Below are 17,599 nucleotides of genomic sequence, written 5' to 3'. Positions count from 1 at the left end.
GTGATATTGAATATTATCTTTATTGGAAAATAGAGAAATACCAATAGTTTTATTACAACTGTTGTAATTTGTGCATTCTCCTCTTGTTTTTTTAAAACACTTTTGCTTTATATTCAGACATTGTTAAAAATGAGAAGTGAAAAGCACCCACCCTAACTTTTACTTTAGTTTACCACATGCTTTAAAAGGAACTTGACATTGACCTAGAAGTTTTATGGTAAGGGATTATTGGTCACTTGGTTTGTTTTATACTCGTATGGAAGTGAGCCCTTTACTCTGTGATACTTGAGTTCATTGACCCTTGTAATACTTGAGTTCATTGACCCTTTAAGATTTAGTTTGGTTGTCCAAGGACAACTATATATGTTATATATCTGTTATCTAATGCTGTTTCATGTAATTTCTATTTTCTTGTGACAGGTAATTTTTAAAGAGCAACTATCACCAAAAAAATTAGGCTTCTTAAATGTGACAGAACTTGTTGGAGCTCTTAGTGACATTCTCCATGTTGAGTTCAGGGAAGGACAACAAGACTTACTAGTGTTTGATGCAGATAAGAAGCCTCTACCACCTGGTGAGTGGAACCACAGTTTGATGCAAGCCTCATTTTTATTGTCCTTATGAGGACAGAGAGAAAACATCAAATAATGCCTAGCCATGAAATGTTTTATAAAATGACCTTTCTAGTGGTATTTGTTGTAACAAGGTTAATCTGTATTATTAAGAAAAATAATCTGAATTTTAAAATTTTGCTTTCTTGGGCCGGGTGCAGTGGCTCCCGCCTATAATCCCAGCACTTTGGGAGGCCGAGGCAGGCGGATCACAAGGTCAGGAGACTGAGACCATCCTGGCTAACACAGTGAAACCCCGTCTCTACTAAAAATACAAAAAAACTAGCCGGGCGTGGTGGCGGGTGCCTGTAGTCCCAGCTACTCAGGAGGCTGAGGCAGGAGAATGGCATGAACCTGGGAGGCGGAGCTTGCAGGGAGCCGAGATCAAGCCACTGCACTCCAGCCTGGGTGACAGAGCGAGACTCTGTCTCAAAAAAAAAAAAAATTTTTTTTTGCTTTCTTCATTGTCTAGATTTTTTGATAATTCTGAAGGAAATAAAGTTCCTAAAATGGTGGTCTGATAGTGCAGTGGTTCTTAACTCAGGCCGTGCATCAAAAGCTTTTTAGAAATATATGGAGATGCAGAATAAATGGGTGTGCGTTGGGACTCAGCACTTGTATTTTTTAAAATAAACTTTTAATTTTAGGATAATGTTAGTGTTACAGAAACATCATAAAGGTAGTACAGGGTTCCCATACACCTTTCACCCAGTTTCTTCCAATATTAATGCCTTATTTACCATGATACATTTATTGAAACTAAGAAATTAACATTAGTACATTGCTAGTAACTAAACTCCAGGCTTTATTCTGATTTTACCAGTTTTTCCAAGAATGTCCTTTTTCTGTTTGTGTATCCACTCCAGGATTATACCACATTGCTTTTAGGGCACTTGATTTTTGTTTTTATTTTGGGGGGGGGGGGCGGGGTGATGAGGGACCTTCTTTTTCTTTCTTTCTTTCTTTTTTCTTTTTTTTTTTTTTTAAAGATAGATTCTTGCACTGTCCCCCAGGCTGGAGTGCAGTGGCACGATCTCAGCTCACTGCAACCTCTGCCTCATGGGTTCACACCATTCTCCTGCCTCAGCCTCCTGAGTAGCTGGGGTTACAGGCGCCCACCACCACGCCCAGCTAACTTTTTGTGTTTTTAGTAGAGACAGGGTTTCACCATGTTAGCCAGAATGGTCTCAATCTCCTGACCTCGTGATCCGCCTGCCTCGGCCTCCCAAAGTGCTGGGATTACAGGCGTGAGACAGTGCGCCCGGCCGTGACCTTCTTTTTCTTTTGAAGTTTTTACTGAGATAATTTTAGATTCACATGGAGTTGTAAGAAATAATACAGTATAATACCTTTTACCCAGTTTCTCCAATGGCAACACCTTGCAAAACTAGATTGCAGTATGATACTTGTATTTTTATAAGCTTGAATGAGTGGTTATGATGGACAGGTTTTTTTTTTTCCTAAAATGTAACTACCTTTATTGATTTTTCTGATTATTAAAGTAACTCATGTTCATTCTGAAAATATATAAACAGCACAGATGAGTAGAGAGAGAACATTTTCTATTATTTTATCCACTCCCCCAAAATAATGCTGTTAGAATGTTTATATAGCCTCCAAGACTTTTTCCAATGAATATGTAAGACATAGATCTTTTTTTAAATCACAAAAGCTGCACATGCTTGTTTAAACAATTCCAACAATACAGAGGTAACTAGCATTAATAGTTTTAGTGTGTTTATATTTGGACCTCTTCTATATGATATAGCTAATTATCACATGTATAATTTTTCCTATACAAGACAGTAGTATATAAATACAAATTTTCCTCAACTTATGATGGGGTTCTATCCCAATAAACCCATCATAAGTAGACAATGCATTTAATATACCTAGCCTACTCAACATCATACCTTGGCCTAGCCTACCTTAAACATGCTCAGAACACTTACATTAGCCTACAGTTGGGCAAAATCATCTAATACAAAGCCTATTTTATACTAAAGTGTTGAATATCACCTGCAATTTATTGTATACTATACTGAAAGTGAAAAACAGTGTTGTATGGGTACTTGAAGTATGGTTTCTAGTGAATGTGTATCACTTTCATACCATAAGAAAGTCAAACCACTGTGGACATCTGTATTATGCGAATCCTCGTTTCTTACACTTCATATACTGTGGGTGTTTTCTCATATTAGTACAAACAAGCTTATTTCATCATTTGAAGTTACATATAATTATAATGTACTTAACCAGTCTTCTACTGATGAACATTAGGATTGTTCCCATTTTTGCACCATCACAAAAAAATACAGTGACAAATATTCTTGTACCTACATCTTTGTGTACTTACGACTTCATTTTTTAGGAGCCACCATGCTTGTAGGTCTATCTGGATTTTTTTTTTTTTTTTTGAGATGGAGTCTCACTCTGTCACCCAGGCTGGAGTGCAATGGTGTGATCTCGGCTCACTGCAACCTCCACCTCCCAGGTTCAAGCGATTCTCCTGCCTTGGCCTCCCAAGTAGCTGGGACTACAGGCGCCCGCCACCATGCCTGGCTAATTTTTGTATTTTTAGTGGAGATGGGGTTTCATCATATTGGCCATGCTGGTCTTGAACTCCAGACCTGTGATCCACCTGTCTCGGACTCCCAAAGTCCTGGGATTACGGGTGTGAACCACCGCACCCAGCCTGGAGTCTGTTTTAATGTGCCAACCTCTTGTAGTTATCATACACATGTAAATTTGAACAAAATACATGATTAACTTGAAAATTTCCTAAGAATTAAGGAATTGTATTGTGGAATATTAAGTAGTTACGTACATTCTACATTAAGCAACAAAGAATATTCCCTGTTTAATTTGAACAAGAAGTAAATTGAAATCAAGATGCTGAAAAAAATTAAGTCTTTAAAGTTTAAGAAACCTTGGCTGGGCACGGTGGCTCACGCCTGTAATCCCAGCACTTTGGGAGGCCAAGGCGGGCGGATCACGAGGTCAGGAGATCGAGACCATCCTGGCTAACACGGTGAAACCCTCTCTCGACTAAAAATATAAAAAATTAGCCGGGCATGGTGGCGGGCGCCTGTAGTCCCAACTACTTGGGAGGCTGAGGCAGGAGAATGACGTGAACCCGGGAAGCAGAGCTTGCAGTGAGCTGAGATCGCACCACTGCACTCCAGTCTGGGCAACAGAGCAAGACTCCATCTCAAAAAAAAAAAAAAGAAACCTTATCAGATCACAAGCCTCCCTCCCCCTCCCCCTAGCACAAATAATTTAAGATTTGTTCCCGTCTAGAACTTCCCTTATATTTTGCCACACTGAAAGGTCTGCAAGGACAGGTTTGTATCTCTCATTTATCATTGTCTTTCTAGCACCTGGTGTGTTGAGGTGCTTAGTAATGGTTGTACAGCTATTTTAACAAATATGCATAGGCTGCTCTATTGGCCATTTGAGATGGAGTTGTTTCATCAGTCAGAAATTTGTGTTTAGTTCAGTCAGATAAGAAAACAGAAGCCAAAGCTTGTGTCTCCAGTCCACCTAGAAATTCATTGTCTACTGCTGCTGTCAAAGAGACTGTATGGAATTGCCCTTCAGAAAAACAAAAAGAGCCACAACAGAAGATTTGCAAGAAGCCTAATCTGGTGGTAAAGCCTTTACAGCTGGTGAGTGAGGTTTAAAGACTTTGTGCACTGGAGATTCAGCATTACGGAAAGTAAATGAATGTATGTTTCTTTAAACCAAAATTCTTTTTAGAAAAGTCTTATTTCTGGATATATCATTTATTAAAAGAAATCATCTTTGTATTGAAGTTATGTCATATAGCATTCTTTCTAGTTTTCAGTCTTTTATATAACTAGCTTTTCCTCAAGGCTCATTTTAAAGTTTTCGAATGGTTTTGAGAGTTGACAGCTCTCCCATGCTGTGTTGAAAACCCACAGGGGCTTTAGAGGGAAAACGTGAGAGGCTTCGTTTTGGCTGTGTGCCTCAACACTGCTGCAAATTGCCTCTACACCCATCCTCAATTATAGGGTGCTTTTATTTTTTTTCTTTTCTTGCATCTCCACACACAGTTCACCCTTTTTGTGTTATCTCCCGTTACTTATTTTGTTGTTATTAAGGAATCATTGCTTGCTCTTTTTCCCTTCTACCCTTTCTACCTGGCTTCTTTCATGGAAGGAAAAAGTTTTGTTTAGAGAGCTTGCTGTATTTTCTGGAGGAAAATAGAAGGCCTAGAGGAAAACAGTATGTTTCAGAATGAGAGTATTTGAGAAATCCTGCTTTTGATTGGAAGACTAGTCTGAAATTTAACCTATTAAAGTTACCTTTGACTGCTGATATGTTTGAGTAGGATAAGAATCCACCTTGGTTCAGCCTGGATGTTTGAAGTATCATATTTTCAATTTTGTATAGGGCAATTGTGTAATGCTTTTAAAATCTATACCTAATGTCATAAGGTAGTAGTTTTCATATTTTAACATAGGTAAGAATCACCCAAGGAATTTTTTTAAATGCATAATTGTGGGCCCCATTCCCAGGTATTCTGAATCAGTAAGTCTGGGCTAGAGTTCAAGAATCTGTATTTTTATAATTTCCCAAGTGATTCTGATAAAGGTGATTCATGAAATATACTTTGAGAAACATGCCATGGGGTTTGAAATGTCACCAAGAGATTTTTAATGTTTTTTTTTTTTTCTAACTTATAGCAAGTAGAAACAAACAAATCACAGCTCAACCTGGCAATGGCAAATTATGACATCCCGCCAGATGCTGTGCCGGACAAGAAATTATGCAGACTCCCACCATTAGACACCAGTTCCCTCATAGGGGTCTTTGTGGAGTATATCATCTCTCCTAGTCAATTCTACATCCGGATCTATGGCAGGGATTCATCAGAGTTACTCGAAGACATGATGATTGAAATGCGGTAGGAGTCTGTTGTTTTCAATGTGTTTTTCACATATCTCTTAAATCAGCAGTTCTCAAACATTTTGGTTTCAGGACTCTTAAAAATTAAAGACCCAAGAGAGCTTTTTTTATCAGTATTTATTGTATAGAAATTAAAACTAAAATTTTAATATTAAAATAATTCTCGTGTTAATATAAGTAACATTTTTATGAAAATAACTTTTTGTTTAAAAATTTAGAAGGGTGGCATTGTTTTATCTTTTTGTAGATCTTTTTAATATCTGGCTTAATAGAAGAAAGTTGATTTTTCATATTTGCTTCTGCATTTAATCTGTTGAGATATGTTGTTTTGGTTGAAGTATCTGAAGACATCTGGCCTCATACCAGTATGTAGTCTGGGAAAAAGTATTTTAACGGCTTTTTCAGAAAATTGTGAATATTCTTTTTTTGATAGTATGCTAAAACTTGAGAAATGGTAGTTTCTCAAATGTTATTTGGAATTTGAACTTTTTATACTCTATTATGTTAAAATCCACTGGTCTGCCTTTACAATTTGAATGGATCTAAGACAGGCTGTGTAATTGCTGGCCCTGGTGCAAAATTAAAATGCATTGCCCCCTGTTTAAAAATTACTAATTTCAAGATGGCAACAGCAGAATATTAAAGCAAGCACAAAGCTGCTTCTAAGCATAGATTCAAACTATCCCTGAATGGATCATACAACTTTATAACATCATGTATTGGTCATTTGGAAAATAATTAGTTTGCTAAATTATGCAGATCTTCCAAATGTTGACACATTTCATTATGCAGTATAAAAATATCACATTAATATAATCACTGATCTCATAAGAAAAGTATTTAGTATTGGGAAGCTGTCAAGCTCACAGTGGTGAATGCAACATTTCCAAAATCCTTTTACTCAAAAGTTTGATTTTTGTCATTGACAACATGTACTGTGAGTTGTTTTCCTTGAAGTGACAAGCTTGCTTCATTTTTGAAAAATGTGTGTCAAATACCCAAGTCGGCTTGCTAGTGGTTCTTTCAAGCAAAAATGATATGAAAGAAATGGCTAGTTCGTCTTCCAGATAAAAATCATGTTTGTGGACTATACTTTGAGAACTACTAACTTATATTATCTCTTTTCTCTACTAAAAACTGTCATTTGTTAGCCAACACCATGTAAAATATGAACATTTTCAACCACTTTAGATTTATTGATGAACAATGATGTCTGATTTATATATTGTTGTCATAGAAGAATAGTTTATTTCATTTTATTTTGTATCTCAAAAAACATGCCATGTTTTTAATTTGACAATAGTATGTATTCTTCTACTCCAGGACACATGGCATAATGTAAGTCGCATAATCACTTGGTAAAAATATATATTCCATTTCAGTATGCCTATGGGACATTTGTACATGTTTTAAAAGCACACTCACTGGCTCTGTGACCTTGAAGTTACTTTACTTCTCTGGGCCTAGTTGTCTTATCTCCAAAATGAGATAATAATAGTACCTACTTCATAGAATTCTAAAAATTAAAGTACTTGGAGCATAGCCCAAATGTTAGCTGCTATTATTATTAATACTATAGACTGGGTACAGTGTGGTTCATATCTGTAAACTTAGCACTTTGGGAAGCCAAGGTGGGAGGATTGCTTGAGCCCAGAAGTTCAAGATTTATCTGGGCAACATAGTGAGACCCTGTATCTACAAAAAAATTAAAAATTAGCGGGGCATGATGGTGCATGCCTGTAGTCCCAGCTCCCCAGGAGGTTGAGGCTGCAGTGAGTCATGATTGTGCTACTGCACTCCAGCCTGGGCAACAGAGTGAGGCCCTGTCTGGAAAAAAAAAAAAAATACTGTAACTACTGTGTGCTTGGTGTCAGAATGTTGACGCACTTGTGCTACAAGGATAAGTAAGATATGGTCCTTTGCCTTTGCGAATACCATGATTAGCTTAAGAAGATAGGAGATACATGGGATATTATAAAAGGGAGTCGTTCTGCCTGGGCAAGGTTGAGGAAAGCTTCACAAAAGAGATAATTGAGCTAGGCCTCAAAAACAAGAATTTGCGAGTCAAGGAGGTTATGAGTGGTTATAATCAGGTCCAGTCACTGGAACCAAGGCCAACATTAACAAAGGAGTAAGTGGCGTGCCCTGAGAACAACAATAAGGAAGTGACGTTAGCACCAGGTGAGGTTGCAGGAGTCAGGAAGGGGGAGAGAGTGACTGATGTGATGCTAGAAGACTAAGAAAAAGCTAGATTCTGAATACCATGGGAAGATGTTTTATCTTATTCTGGGGAAGCACTGATGGTTTTAAGAAAGCCATTGGAGTGAAGGGATGAAAATCTATTAGTGGACTAGTCTTGATGGAGTGAGACTAGAAAGGAAGAGATAAATTTGGAAAATGAAAATTGCCAAGTGACAAGAAGAGTGTTGAGAAGAATAAGAAAGAGAAGGAGATGATGAAAATTGTTTGCTTTAGAGACTGGGCAGGTTTGAGCTGCAGTGAAAACTTATTAGTAGAAGTTTACCTGTAGTGTCTCTAAGTTGACCATGAGAGTCATTGGCAATGTTGAATAGACGGTATGAGTTAGGATTAGGTTTAGCCACTGTTAGATATAACTTTATCATAGTAGCTTAAAGAAAATAAAAGTTTATTTCTTCTTCCCATAATAGTCCAAATATACACAATACATTCTGATATGATAGTTCCGTGGTGGGAGGGGGACACAGGTATAGAATCTTGCTGTTCCGGAATAGTGTGTTGTCCCTGTTCACATGGTCTTGGGTGTGGCTGACCACTACCACCACCCAGTCCTCCTGCCAGCTACTGGGAAGGGGAAAAAGAAGTGGGGGATGGGAGATATACCTGTTTTATTGAAAGACACAACCCATAATTTTCACTCTTAAAACTGTGGGTAAAATACACATTAAATATATTCATTTTAACTATGTACACTTTTTCTTATATCCCACTAGCCAAAATTTAGTATTCACATAGCCACACCTAGATGCAGGAGAGCTTGGGGAACCTGAATGACCATTTACCCAGTTAAAATTTGGGGGAATCTATTACTAGAGAAAAGGGAAAGAGGAGAATGGGCATTGAGGAACAACTAGCATGTCTTCCATATAATTGGAAATATTCGAGTTTTGAAGTGCAGAAAGGATGCAGGGTCTTCTAGAGATAGATTGAGAATTAGCAATTGATCAGTAGTATGGTATAAGACATGAAAATGGGTGAGACAGTATATAGCAAGAACAATAGCTAATATTTGAGTGCTTAGTATATGTGTACACTGTCCTAAACTTTCAGATGTTTTAACAAATGGTTTATTTTTATCATCCCCATCCTGAACAAGGAAACTGAAGCACAGAAAGATTGTCACAGAGCTGGTAAATGATGGAGTCAGGATTTGGACCCAGGTTATTGGTTCCTAAGCTTATATTATGTTATACTTCCTAAAGATAAGTGAACCTTAACATTTAAGGCAATACAGAGCCAATAAAAAAAAATAACTATTGACAAAGAAGTAGAGAATTGTGTCTTAGAAACTAGGAAAGGGTTTGAAACAGGACAGGGTAACGCTGCAGCAAGATCATGTGTATTGAAGGCTGAGGAGAGAGGCTGCTGGATTTGGGAGCTATCAGGTCATTGATGTCTTAAAACTAATTTAGCCTAGGAAGTACTGGGGAATGAAGATGGGGTACATTCTATCCAGCAGAGAATGTGAGATCAGAAAATGAGCGTGTGTTTCTCTTTGAAGAAGTTTGTTGATGAAGAGATGGGATTCAGATAAGAAAAAACAATTAATTGATATTAATGAGCATTAACAATTTGACAAAGTCAATTTTTTTTCTTTGCTTTTTGACAAGACTTTCTGGCTTGATACATTGATAAAAATTATCTTTAATTTTTTCTTCCCCTATGGATTTCTCTGTATTATGGAATTCCACAGGCGCTGTTATTCTAATCAGCTGGTTTCTGATCGATATGTCATGCCAGAATGTTTTATTCAGCCGGGACATCTCTGTTGTGTGAGGATTTCTGAGGATAAGTGGTGGTATCGGGTCATTATCCATCGAGTCCTTGGGAAACAGGAAGTTGAAGTGTTCTACCCAGACTTTGGAAATACTGGAATTGTTCAGAAGTCCTCCCTGAGGTTCCTCAAGTGAGTTGAATTGAATTAGAACAATGGATGAATTAAATTTTGAATCACAGTGTTGAAGCTCTGTGGAGTTGGGATCTCTCTTTTCTCTTGCCTTCCTCCCTCCAATCCTTCCTTTCTTCCTAGTGCATATTTGACAACTGGGTCATTTCATTTCACAGATGGATTGTAACTCTTGTATTGTCTTTTACATGACACTGAATTTTGAATGGACGACGAGACTATGTTTTAGTCTCTTATTAAGAAAGTGATTCTTTGGGTCATGCTAAGAGGTGCATTTATATAGCAGGAAGATTGAACTTATATATTTGATTATCTATTGCAGGTGCTGCTACACAAAGCTTCCAGCTCAGGCTATCCCTTGTTCTTTGGCTTGGGTGAGACCAGTAGAGGTATGTTTGCTTGTCTCCCATTTAATCAGCAAACACTTGAGTGCCTATTATGTGCCAAGAACAGTTTTACATGCTCTGGATATGAAGATAAAACATAGAACCAGCCCTCAAAGAAGTCAGTGTATAGAGTATGGAAAATAGACATGTAGACAAAAATTGTTATGCCATATAAAATTTGCTATAGGAGAGGTTTCAAGAATGTATGGTAGAGGTGCAAAAGGAAGATTGCTTGTTTCTGCCCAGGGTAATCAGGGAGGCATTTGAGTGGCACTTTGAAGGAAGATGAGGAAGATGGTGAAAAAAGAAAGGCATTCCAAGCAAAGGGAGGGTAGCATGAAACATCTCAAATGGGAGAAATTTTAAGTAGTTCTGTTTGGCTACAGAATGTAGGATGAGCTACAGTGGGTGCATGGTAGAAAATGTCAAAGAAATAGGAGCCTAACCTGAAGACCCACGTTCAGAAGACTGAACATTGTCATCCTTTAGAGGCTGGGGAGCAACTAAAGGATGTAAATAGGAAACTGCCACCGACAGATAACATGTTTTCAAGATAATTCTCTAGCAACATTGTGGCAGAGCTTTGAGGTGGAATGGAGCAGGAGGCATTTTCATGTATGTAGGTGCATGTATATAATTATAATTATTTTATGTACCTAATTTTGTATTTTTCCTTCAGAACTCTTGCTAGCTCATACCTACACATTTATTATGCCATATTTGTCTGCTGAATCTAAATGACTTATCAGTTGCTCACATATAAATGGATTATTTTAAAAATATTTTTTATCTGAAAAATTCTGTAAAGAAGAAAGAAAAACTAACGCCTGTAATTCCAGCACTTTGGGAGGCCAAGGCGGGCGGATCACCTGAGGTCAGGAATTCAAAACCAGCCTGGCCAACATGGTGAAACCCCATCTCTACTAAAAATACAAAAAATAGCCGGGCGTGGTGGTGGGCGCCTGTAATCTTAGCTACTCAGGAGGCTGAGACAGTATAATTGCTTGAACCCGGGAGGTGGAGGTTGCAGTGAGACGAGATTGCGCCGCTGCACTCCAGCCAGGGCAACAAAGAGCAAAACTCCGTCTCAAAAAGAGAAAGAAAAAAAATTACCTATAATTCCACCACTCAAACATATACAGTTTAGAAATTTGGTGTATGTTTCTTCCAGTTTATTTTATTGGATGTTTGGAGCGAGGGTTTTTTGGTATAGTTTTCAGCATTACTTAAACTAGTAATCGTAATATTTTGTATTCTGCTCTTTTGCTTAGCATTATAGCGTAAGTACTTTTATATGTTATTAAGTTCTCAATTTTAATGGATTCATAGTGTAATCTATTAGGTAAATGTGCATCATCGCCTGCTTAACCATTTCTTTATTGTTTGACATTCAAACTGATTCTAATTTTTGACTGTTAGAAACAATGTATGCAAAATATGTTTTTTGGTGGAAGCCTGTATTCAAGGTTGTTTTCTTGGGGGCATTTTATTCCCGATAAGTTTCTTTTTACTATTTTGGCATCAGGAAGCACAGGACTAAATTTGTGACTCAGTTGTAGCCAGTGTTCATTACTTTAATATCAGCCAGATAGCTTCCATTTTTTGTTCTCTTCTTTTTTCTTTTTTTTCCTTTCTTCCTTTCTTTTTTTCTTTTCTTTTCTTTTTTTTTTCCACCAAGTTTAAATTCACATCTTTAATATAGAAATTTAACCTTTTTATGTTTGCTGTTACGACTTACATGTTTGGTCTTATATTTTTACTTCTCTCAGCATATTACATGGTTTTTTTTTAATTTTTATTTTTTAATTATTGTACTTTAAGTTTTAGGGTACATGGGCATAATGTGCAGGTTTGTTACATATGTATCCATATGCCATGTTGGTGTGCTGCACCCATTAACTTGTCATTTAGCATTAGGTGTATCTCCTAATGCTATCCCTCCCCCCTCCCCCCACCCCACAAAAGTCCCTGGAGTGTGATGTTCCCCTTCCTGTGTCCATGAGTTCTCATTGTTCATTTCCCACCTATGAGTGAGAACATGTAGTGTTTGGTTTTTTGTCCTTGTGATAATGATGATTGTCCTTGTGAGAATGATGATTTCCAGTTTCATCCATGTCTCTACAAAGGACATGAACTCATCCTTTTTTATGGCTGCATAGTATTCCATGGTGTATATGTGCCACATTTTCTTAATCCAGTCTATCATTGTTGGACATTTGGGTTGGTTCCAAGTCTTTGCTATTGTGAATAGTGCCACAATAAACATATGTGTGCATGTGTCTTTATAGCAGCATGATTTATAGTCCTTTGGGTATATACCCAGTAATGGGATGGCTGGGTCAAATGGTATTTCTAGTTCTAGATCCCTGAGGAATCGCCACACTGACTTCCACAATGGTTGAACTAGTTTACAGTCCCACCAACAGTGTAAAAGTGTTCCTGTTTCTCCACATCCTCTCCAGCACCTGTTGTTTCCTGACTTTTTAATGATGGCCATTCTAACTGGTGTGAGATGGTATCTCATTGTGGTTTTGATTTGCATTTCTCTGATGGCCAGTGATGATGAGCAATTTTTCACGTGTGTTTTGGCTGCATAAATGTCTTCTTTTGAGAAGTATCTGTTCATGTCCTTTGCCCACTTTTTGATGGGGTTGTTTGTTTTTTTCTTGTAAATTTGTTTGAGTTCATTGTAGATTCTGGTTATTAGCCGTTTGTCAGATGAGTAGGTTGCAAAAATTTTCTCCCATTCTGTAGATTGCCTGTTCACTCTGATGGTAGTTTCTTTTGCTGTGCAGAAGCACTTTAGTTTAATTAGATCCCATTTGTCAATTTTGGCTTTTGTTGCCATTGCTTTTGGTGTTTCAGACATGAAGTCCTTGCCCATGCCTATGTCCTGAATGGTAATGCCTAGGTTGTCTTCTAGGGTTTTTATGGTTTTAGGTCTAACATGTAAGTCTTTAACCCATCTTGAATTAATTTTTGTATAAGGTGTAAGGAAGGAATCTAGTTTCAGCTTTCTACATATGGCCAGCCAGTTTTCCCAGCACCATTTATTAAATAGGGAATCCTTTCCCCATTGCTTGTTTTTGTCAGGTTTGTCAAAGATCAGATAGTTGTAGATATGCAGCATTACATCTGAGGGCTCTGTTCTGTTCCATTGATCTATATCTCTGTTTTGGTACCAGTACCATGCTGTTTTGGTTACAGTAGCCTTGTAGTATAGTTTGAAGTCAGGTAGCATGATGCCTCCAGCTTTGTTCTTTTGGCTTAGGATTGACTTGGCAATTCTGGCTCGTTTTTGGTTCCATATGAACTTTAAAGTAGTTTTTTCCAATTCTGTGAAGAAAGTCATTGGTAGCTTGATGAGGATGGCATTGAATCTATAAATTACCTTGGGCAGTATGGCCATTTTCACAATATTGATTCTTCCAACCCATGAGCATGGAATGTTATTCCATTTGTTTGTATCCTCTTTTATTTCATTGAGCAGTGGTTTATAGTTCTCCTTGAAGAGGTCCTTCACATCCCTTGTAAGTTGGATTCCTAGGTATTTTATTCTCTTTGAAGCAAATGTGAATGGGAGTTCACTCATGATTTGGCTCTCTGTTTGTCTGTGATTGGTGTACAAGAATGCTTGTGATTTTTGTACATTGATTTTGTATCCTGAGACTTTGGTGAAGTTGCTAATCAGCTTAAGGAGATTTTGGGCTGAGACCATGGGGTTTTCTAGATATACCATCATGTCATCTGCAAACAGGGACAATTTGACTTCCTCTTTTCCTAATTGAATACCCTTTATTTCCTTCTGCTGCCTGATTGCCCTGGCCAGAACTTCCAACACTATGTTGAATAGGAGTGGTGAGAGAGGGCATCCCTGTCTTGTGCCAGTTTTCAAAGGGAATGCTGCCAGTTTTTGCCCATTCAGTATGATATTGGCTGTGGGTTTGTCATAGATAGCTCTTATTATTTTGAGATACGTCCCATCAATACCTAATTTATTGAGAGTTTTTAGCATGAAGGGTTGTTGAATTTTGTCAAAGGCCTTTTCTGCATGTATTGAGATAATCATGTGGTTTTTGTCATTGGTTCTGTTTATATGCTGGATTACATTTATTGATCTGCGTATGTTGAATCAGCCTTGCATCCCAGGGATGAAGCCCACTTGATCATGGTGTATAAGCTTTTTGATGTGCTGTTGGATTCGGTTTGCCAGTATTTTATTGAGGATTTTTGCATCAATGTTCATCAAGGATATTGGTCTAAAATTCCCTTTTTTGATTGTGTCTCTGCCCGGCTTTGGTATCAGGATGATGCTGGCCTCATAAAATGTGTTAGGGAGGATTCCCTCTTTTTCTATCAATTGGAATAGTTTCAGAAGGAATGGTACCAGTTCCTCCTTGTACCTCTGGTAGAATTCAGCTGTGTATCCATCTGGTCCTGGACTCTTTTTGGTTGGTAAGCTATTGATTATTGCCACAATTTCAGAGCCTGTTATTGGTCTATTCAGAGATTCAACTTCTTCCTGGTTTAGTCTTGGGAGGGTGTATGTGTCCAGGAATTTATCCATTTCTTCTAGATTTTCTAGTTTATTTGCATAGAGGTGTTTGCAGTATTCTCTGATGGTAGTTTGTATTTCTGTGGGATTGGTGGTGATATCCCGTTTATCATTTTTTATTGCATCTATTTGATTCTTCTCTCTTTTCTTCTTTATTAGTCTTGCTAGCAGTCTATCAATTTTGTTGCTCTTTTCAAAAAACCAGCTCCTGGATTCATTGATTTTTTGAAGGGTTTTTTGTGTCTCTATTTCCTTCAGTTCTGCCCTGATTTTAGTTATTTCTTGCCTTCTGCTAGCTTTTGAATGTGTTTGCTCTTGCTTTTCTAGTTCTTTTAATTGTGATGTTAGGGTGTCACTTTTGGATCTTTCTTGCTTTCTATTGTGGACCTTTAGTGCTATAAATTTCCCTCTACACACTGCTTTGAATGTGTCCCAGAGATTCTGGTATGTTGTATCTTTGTTCTAGTTGGTTTCAAAGAACATCTTTATTTCTGCCTTCATTTCGTTATGTACCCAGTAGTCATTCAGGAGCAGGTTGTTCAGTTTCCATGTAGTTGAGCGGTTTTGAGTGAGTTTCTTAATCCTGAGTTCTAGTTTGATTGCACTGTGGTCTGAGAGAGAGTTTGTTATAATTTCTGTTCTTTTACATTTGCTGAGGAGAGTTTTACTTCCAACTATGTGATCAATTTTGGAATGGGTGTGGTGTGGTGCTGAAAAAAATGTATATTCTGTTGATTTGGGGTGGAGAGTTCTGTAGATGTCTATTAGGTCCACTTTGTGCAGAGCTGAGTTCAATTCCTGGATATCCTTGTTAACTTTCTGTCTCGTTGATCTGTCTAATGTTGACAGTGGGGTGTTAAAATCTCCCATTATTATTGTGTGGGAGTTTAAGTCCCTTTGTAGGTCACTCAGGACTTGCTTTATGAATCTGGGTGCTCCTGTATTGGGTGCATATATATTTAGGATAGTTAGCTCTTCTTGTTGAATTGATCCCTTTACCATTATGTAATGGCCTTCTTTGTCTCTTTTGATCTTTGTTGGTTTAAAGTCTGTTTTATCAGAGACTAGGATTGCAACCCCTGCCTTTTTTTGTTTTCCATTTGCTTGGTAGATCTTCTTCCATCCTTTTATTTTGAGTCTGTGTGTGTCTCTGCATGTGAGATGGGTTTCCTGAATACAGCACACTGATGGGTCTTGACTCTTTATCCAATTTGCCAGTCTGTGTCTTTTAATGGGAGCATGTAGTCCATTTACATTTAAAGTTAATATTGTTATGTTTGAATTTGATCCTGTCATTATGATTTTAGCTGGTTATTTTTCCTGTTAGTTGATGCAGTTTCTTCCTAGCCTCGATGGTCTTTACAATTTGGCATGATTTTGCAGTGGCTGGTACTGGTTGTTCCTTTCCATGTTTAGTGCTTCCTTCAGGAGCTCTTTTAGGGCAGGCCTGGTGGTGACAAAATCACTCAGCATTTGCTTGTCTGTAAAGGATTTTATTTCTCCTTCACTTATGAAGCTTAGTTTGGCTGGATATGAAATTCTGGGTTGAAAATTCTTTTCTTTAAGAATGTTGAATATTGGCCCCCACTCTCTTCTGGCTTGTAGAGTTTCTGCCGAGAGATCAGCTGTTAGTCTGATGGGCTTCCCTTTGTGGGTAACCCGACCTTTCTCTCTGGCCGCCCTTAATATTTTTTCCTTCATTTCAACTTTGGTGAATCTGACAATTATGTGTCTTGGAGTTGCTCTTCTCAAGGAGTTATCTTTGTGGCATTCTCTGTATTTCCTGAATCTGAATGTTGGCCTGCCTTGTGAGATTGGGGAAGTTCTCCTGGGTAATATCTTGCAGAGTGTTTTCCAACTTGGTTCCATTCTCCCTGTCATTTTCAGGTACACCAATCAGACGTAGGTTTGGTCTTTTCACATAGTCCCAAATTTCTTGGAGGCTTTGTTCGTTTCTTTTTATTCTTTTTTCTCTAAACTTGCCTTCTCACTTCATTTCATTCATTTCATCTTCCATCATTGATACCCTCTCTTCCAGTTGATCGCATTGGCTACCGAGGCTTCTGCAATCTTCGCGTAGTTCTCAAAACTTGGCTTTCAGCTCCATCAGCTCCTTTAAGCCCTTCTCTTCATTGGTTATTCTAGTTATCCATTCGTCTAATTTTTTTTCAAAGTTTTTAACTTCTTTGCTATTGTTTTGAATTTCCCCCCATAGCTTGGAGTAGTTTGATCGTCTGAAGCCTTCTTCTCTCAACTCGGGAAAGTCATTCTCCGTCCAGCTTTGTTCTGTTGCTGGTGAGGAACTGCGTTCCTTTGGAGTAGGAGAGGTGCTCTGCTTTTTAGAGTTTCCAGTTTTTCTGCTCTGTTTTTTCCCCATCTTTGTGGTTTTATCTACTTTTGGTCTTTGATGATGCTGATGTACAGATGGGTTTTTGGTGTGGATGTCCTTTCTGTTTCTTAGTTTTCCTTCTACCAGACAGGACCCTCAGCTGCAGGTCTGTTGGAGTTTGCCAGAGGTCCACTCCAGACCCTGTTTGGCTGGGTGTCAGCAGCGGTGGCTGCAGAACAGTGGATTTTCTTGAGACCACAGATTCAGCTGTCTGATAGTTCCTCTGGAAGTTTTGTCTCAGAGGATTACCTGGCCGAGTGAGGTGTCAGTCTGTCCCTACTGGGGGTTGCCTCCCAGTTAGGCTGCTCGGGGGTCAGGGACCCACTTTAGGAGGCAATCTGTCCGTTCTCAGATCTCCAGCTGCGTGCTGGGAGAACCACTACTCTCTTCAAAGCTGTCAGACAGGGACATTTAGGTCTGCAGAGGTTCCTGCTGAATTTTCGTTTGTCTGTGCCCTGCCCCCAGAGGTGGAGCCTACAGAGGCAGGCAGGCCTTCTTGAGCTGTGGTGGGCTCCACCCAGTTCGAGCTTCCTGGCTGCTTTGTTTACCTAAGCAAGCCTG

General features: G+C 38.4%; 1 protein-coding gene across 1 annotated transcript in view; it reads left to right on the top strand.

Annotated features, from left to right (window-relative positions):
* The window catches only part of TDRD5 (tudor domain containing 5), a 106,646-nt gene that overhangs the window by 47,759 nt on the left and 41,288 nt on the right, over nucleotides 1–17,599 (top strand). The window contains 5 exon segments of the mRNA XM_058443252.1: nucleotides 421–574; nucleotides 4,107–4,279; nucleotides 5,321–5,541; nucleotides 9,496–9,708; nucleotides 10,031–10,097. Of these exon segments, the coding sequence (XP_058299235.1) occupies nucleotides 421–574; nucleotides 4,107–4,279; nucleotides 5,321–5,541; nucleotides 9,496–9,708; nucleotides 10,031–10,097 (828 nt within the window).

Source organism: Hylobates moloch, unplaced genomic scaffold (genome assembly GCF_009828535.3).
Source record: "Hylobates moloch isolate HMO894 unplaced genomic scaffold, HMol_V3 SCAFFOLD_8, whole genome shotgun sequence".
NCBI classification, from domain to species: Eukaryota; Metazoa; Chordata; class Mammalia; order Primates; family Hylobatidae; genus Hylobates; species Hylobates moloch.
Note: the sequence above shows the minus strand (reverse complement) of the source record. Positions and strands in the feature narration are given on the sequence as shown.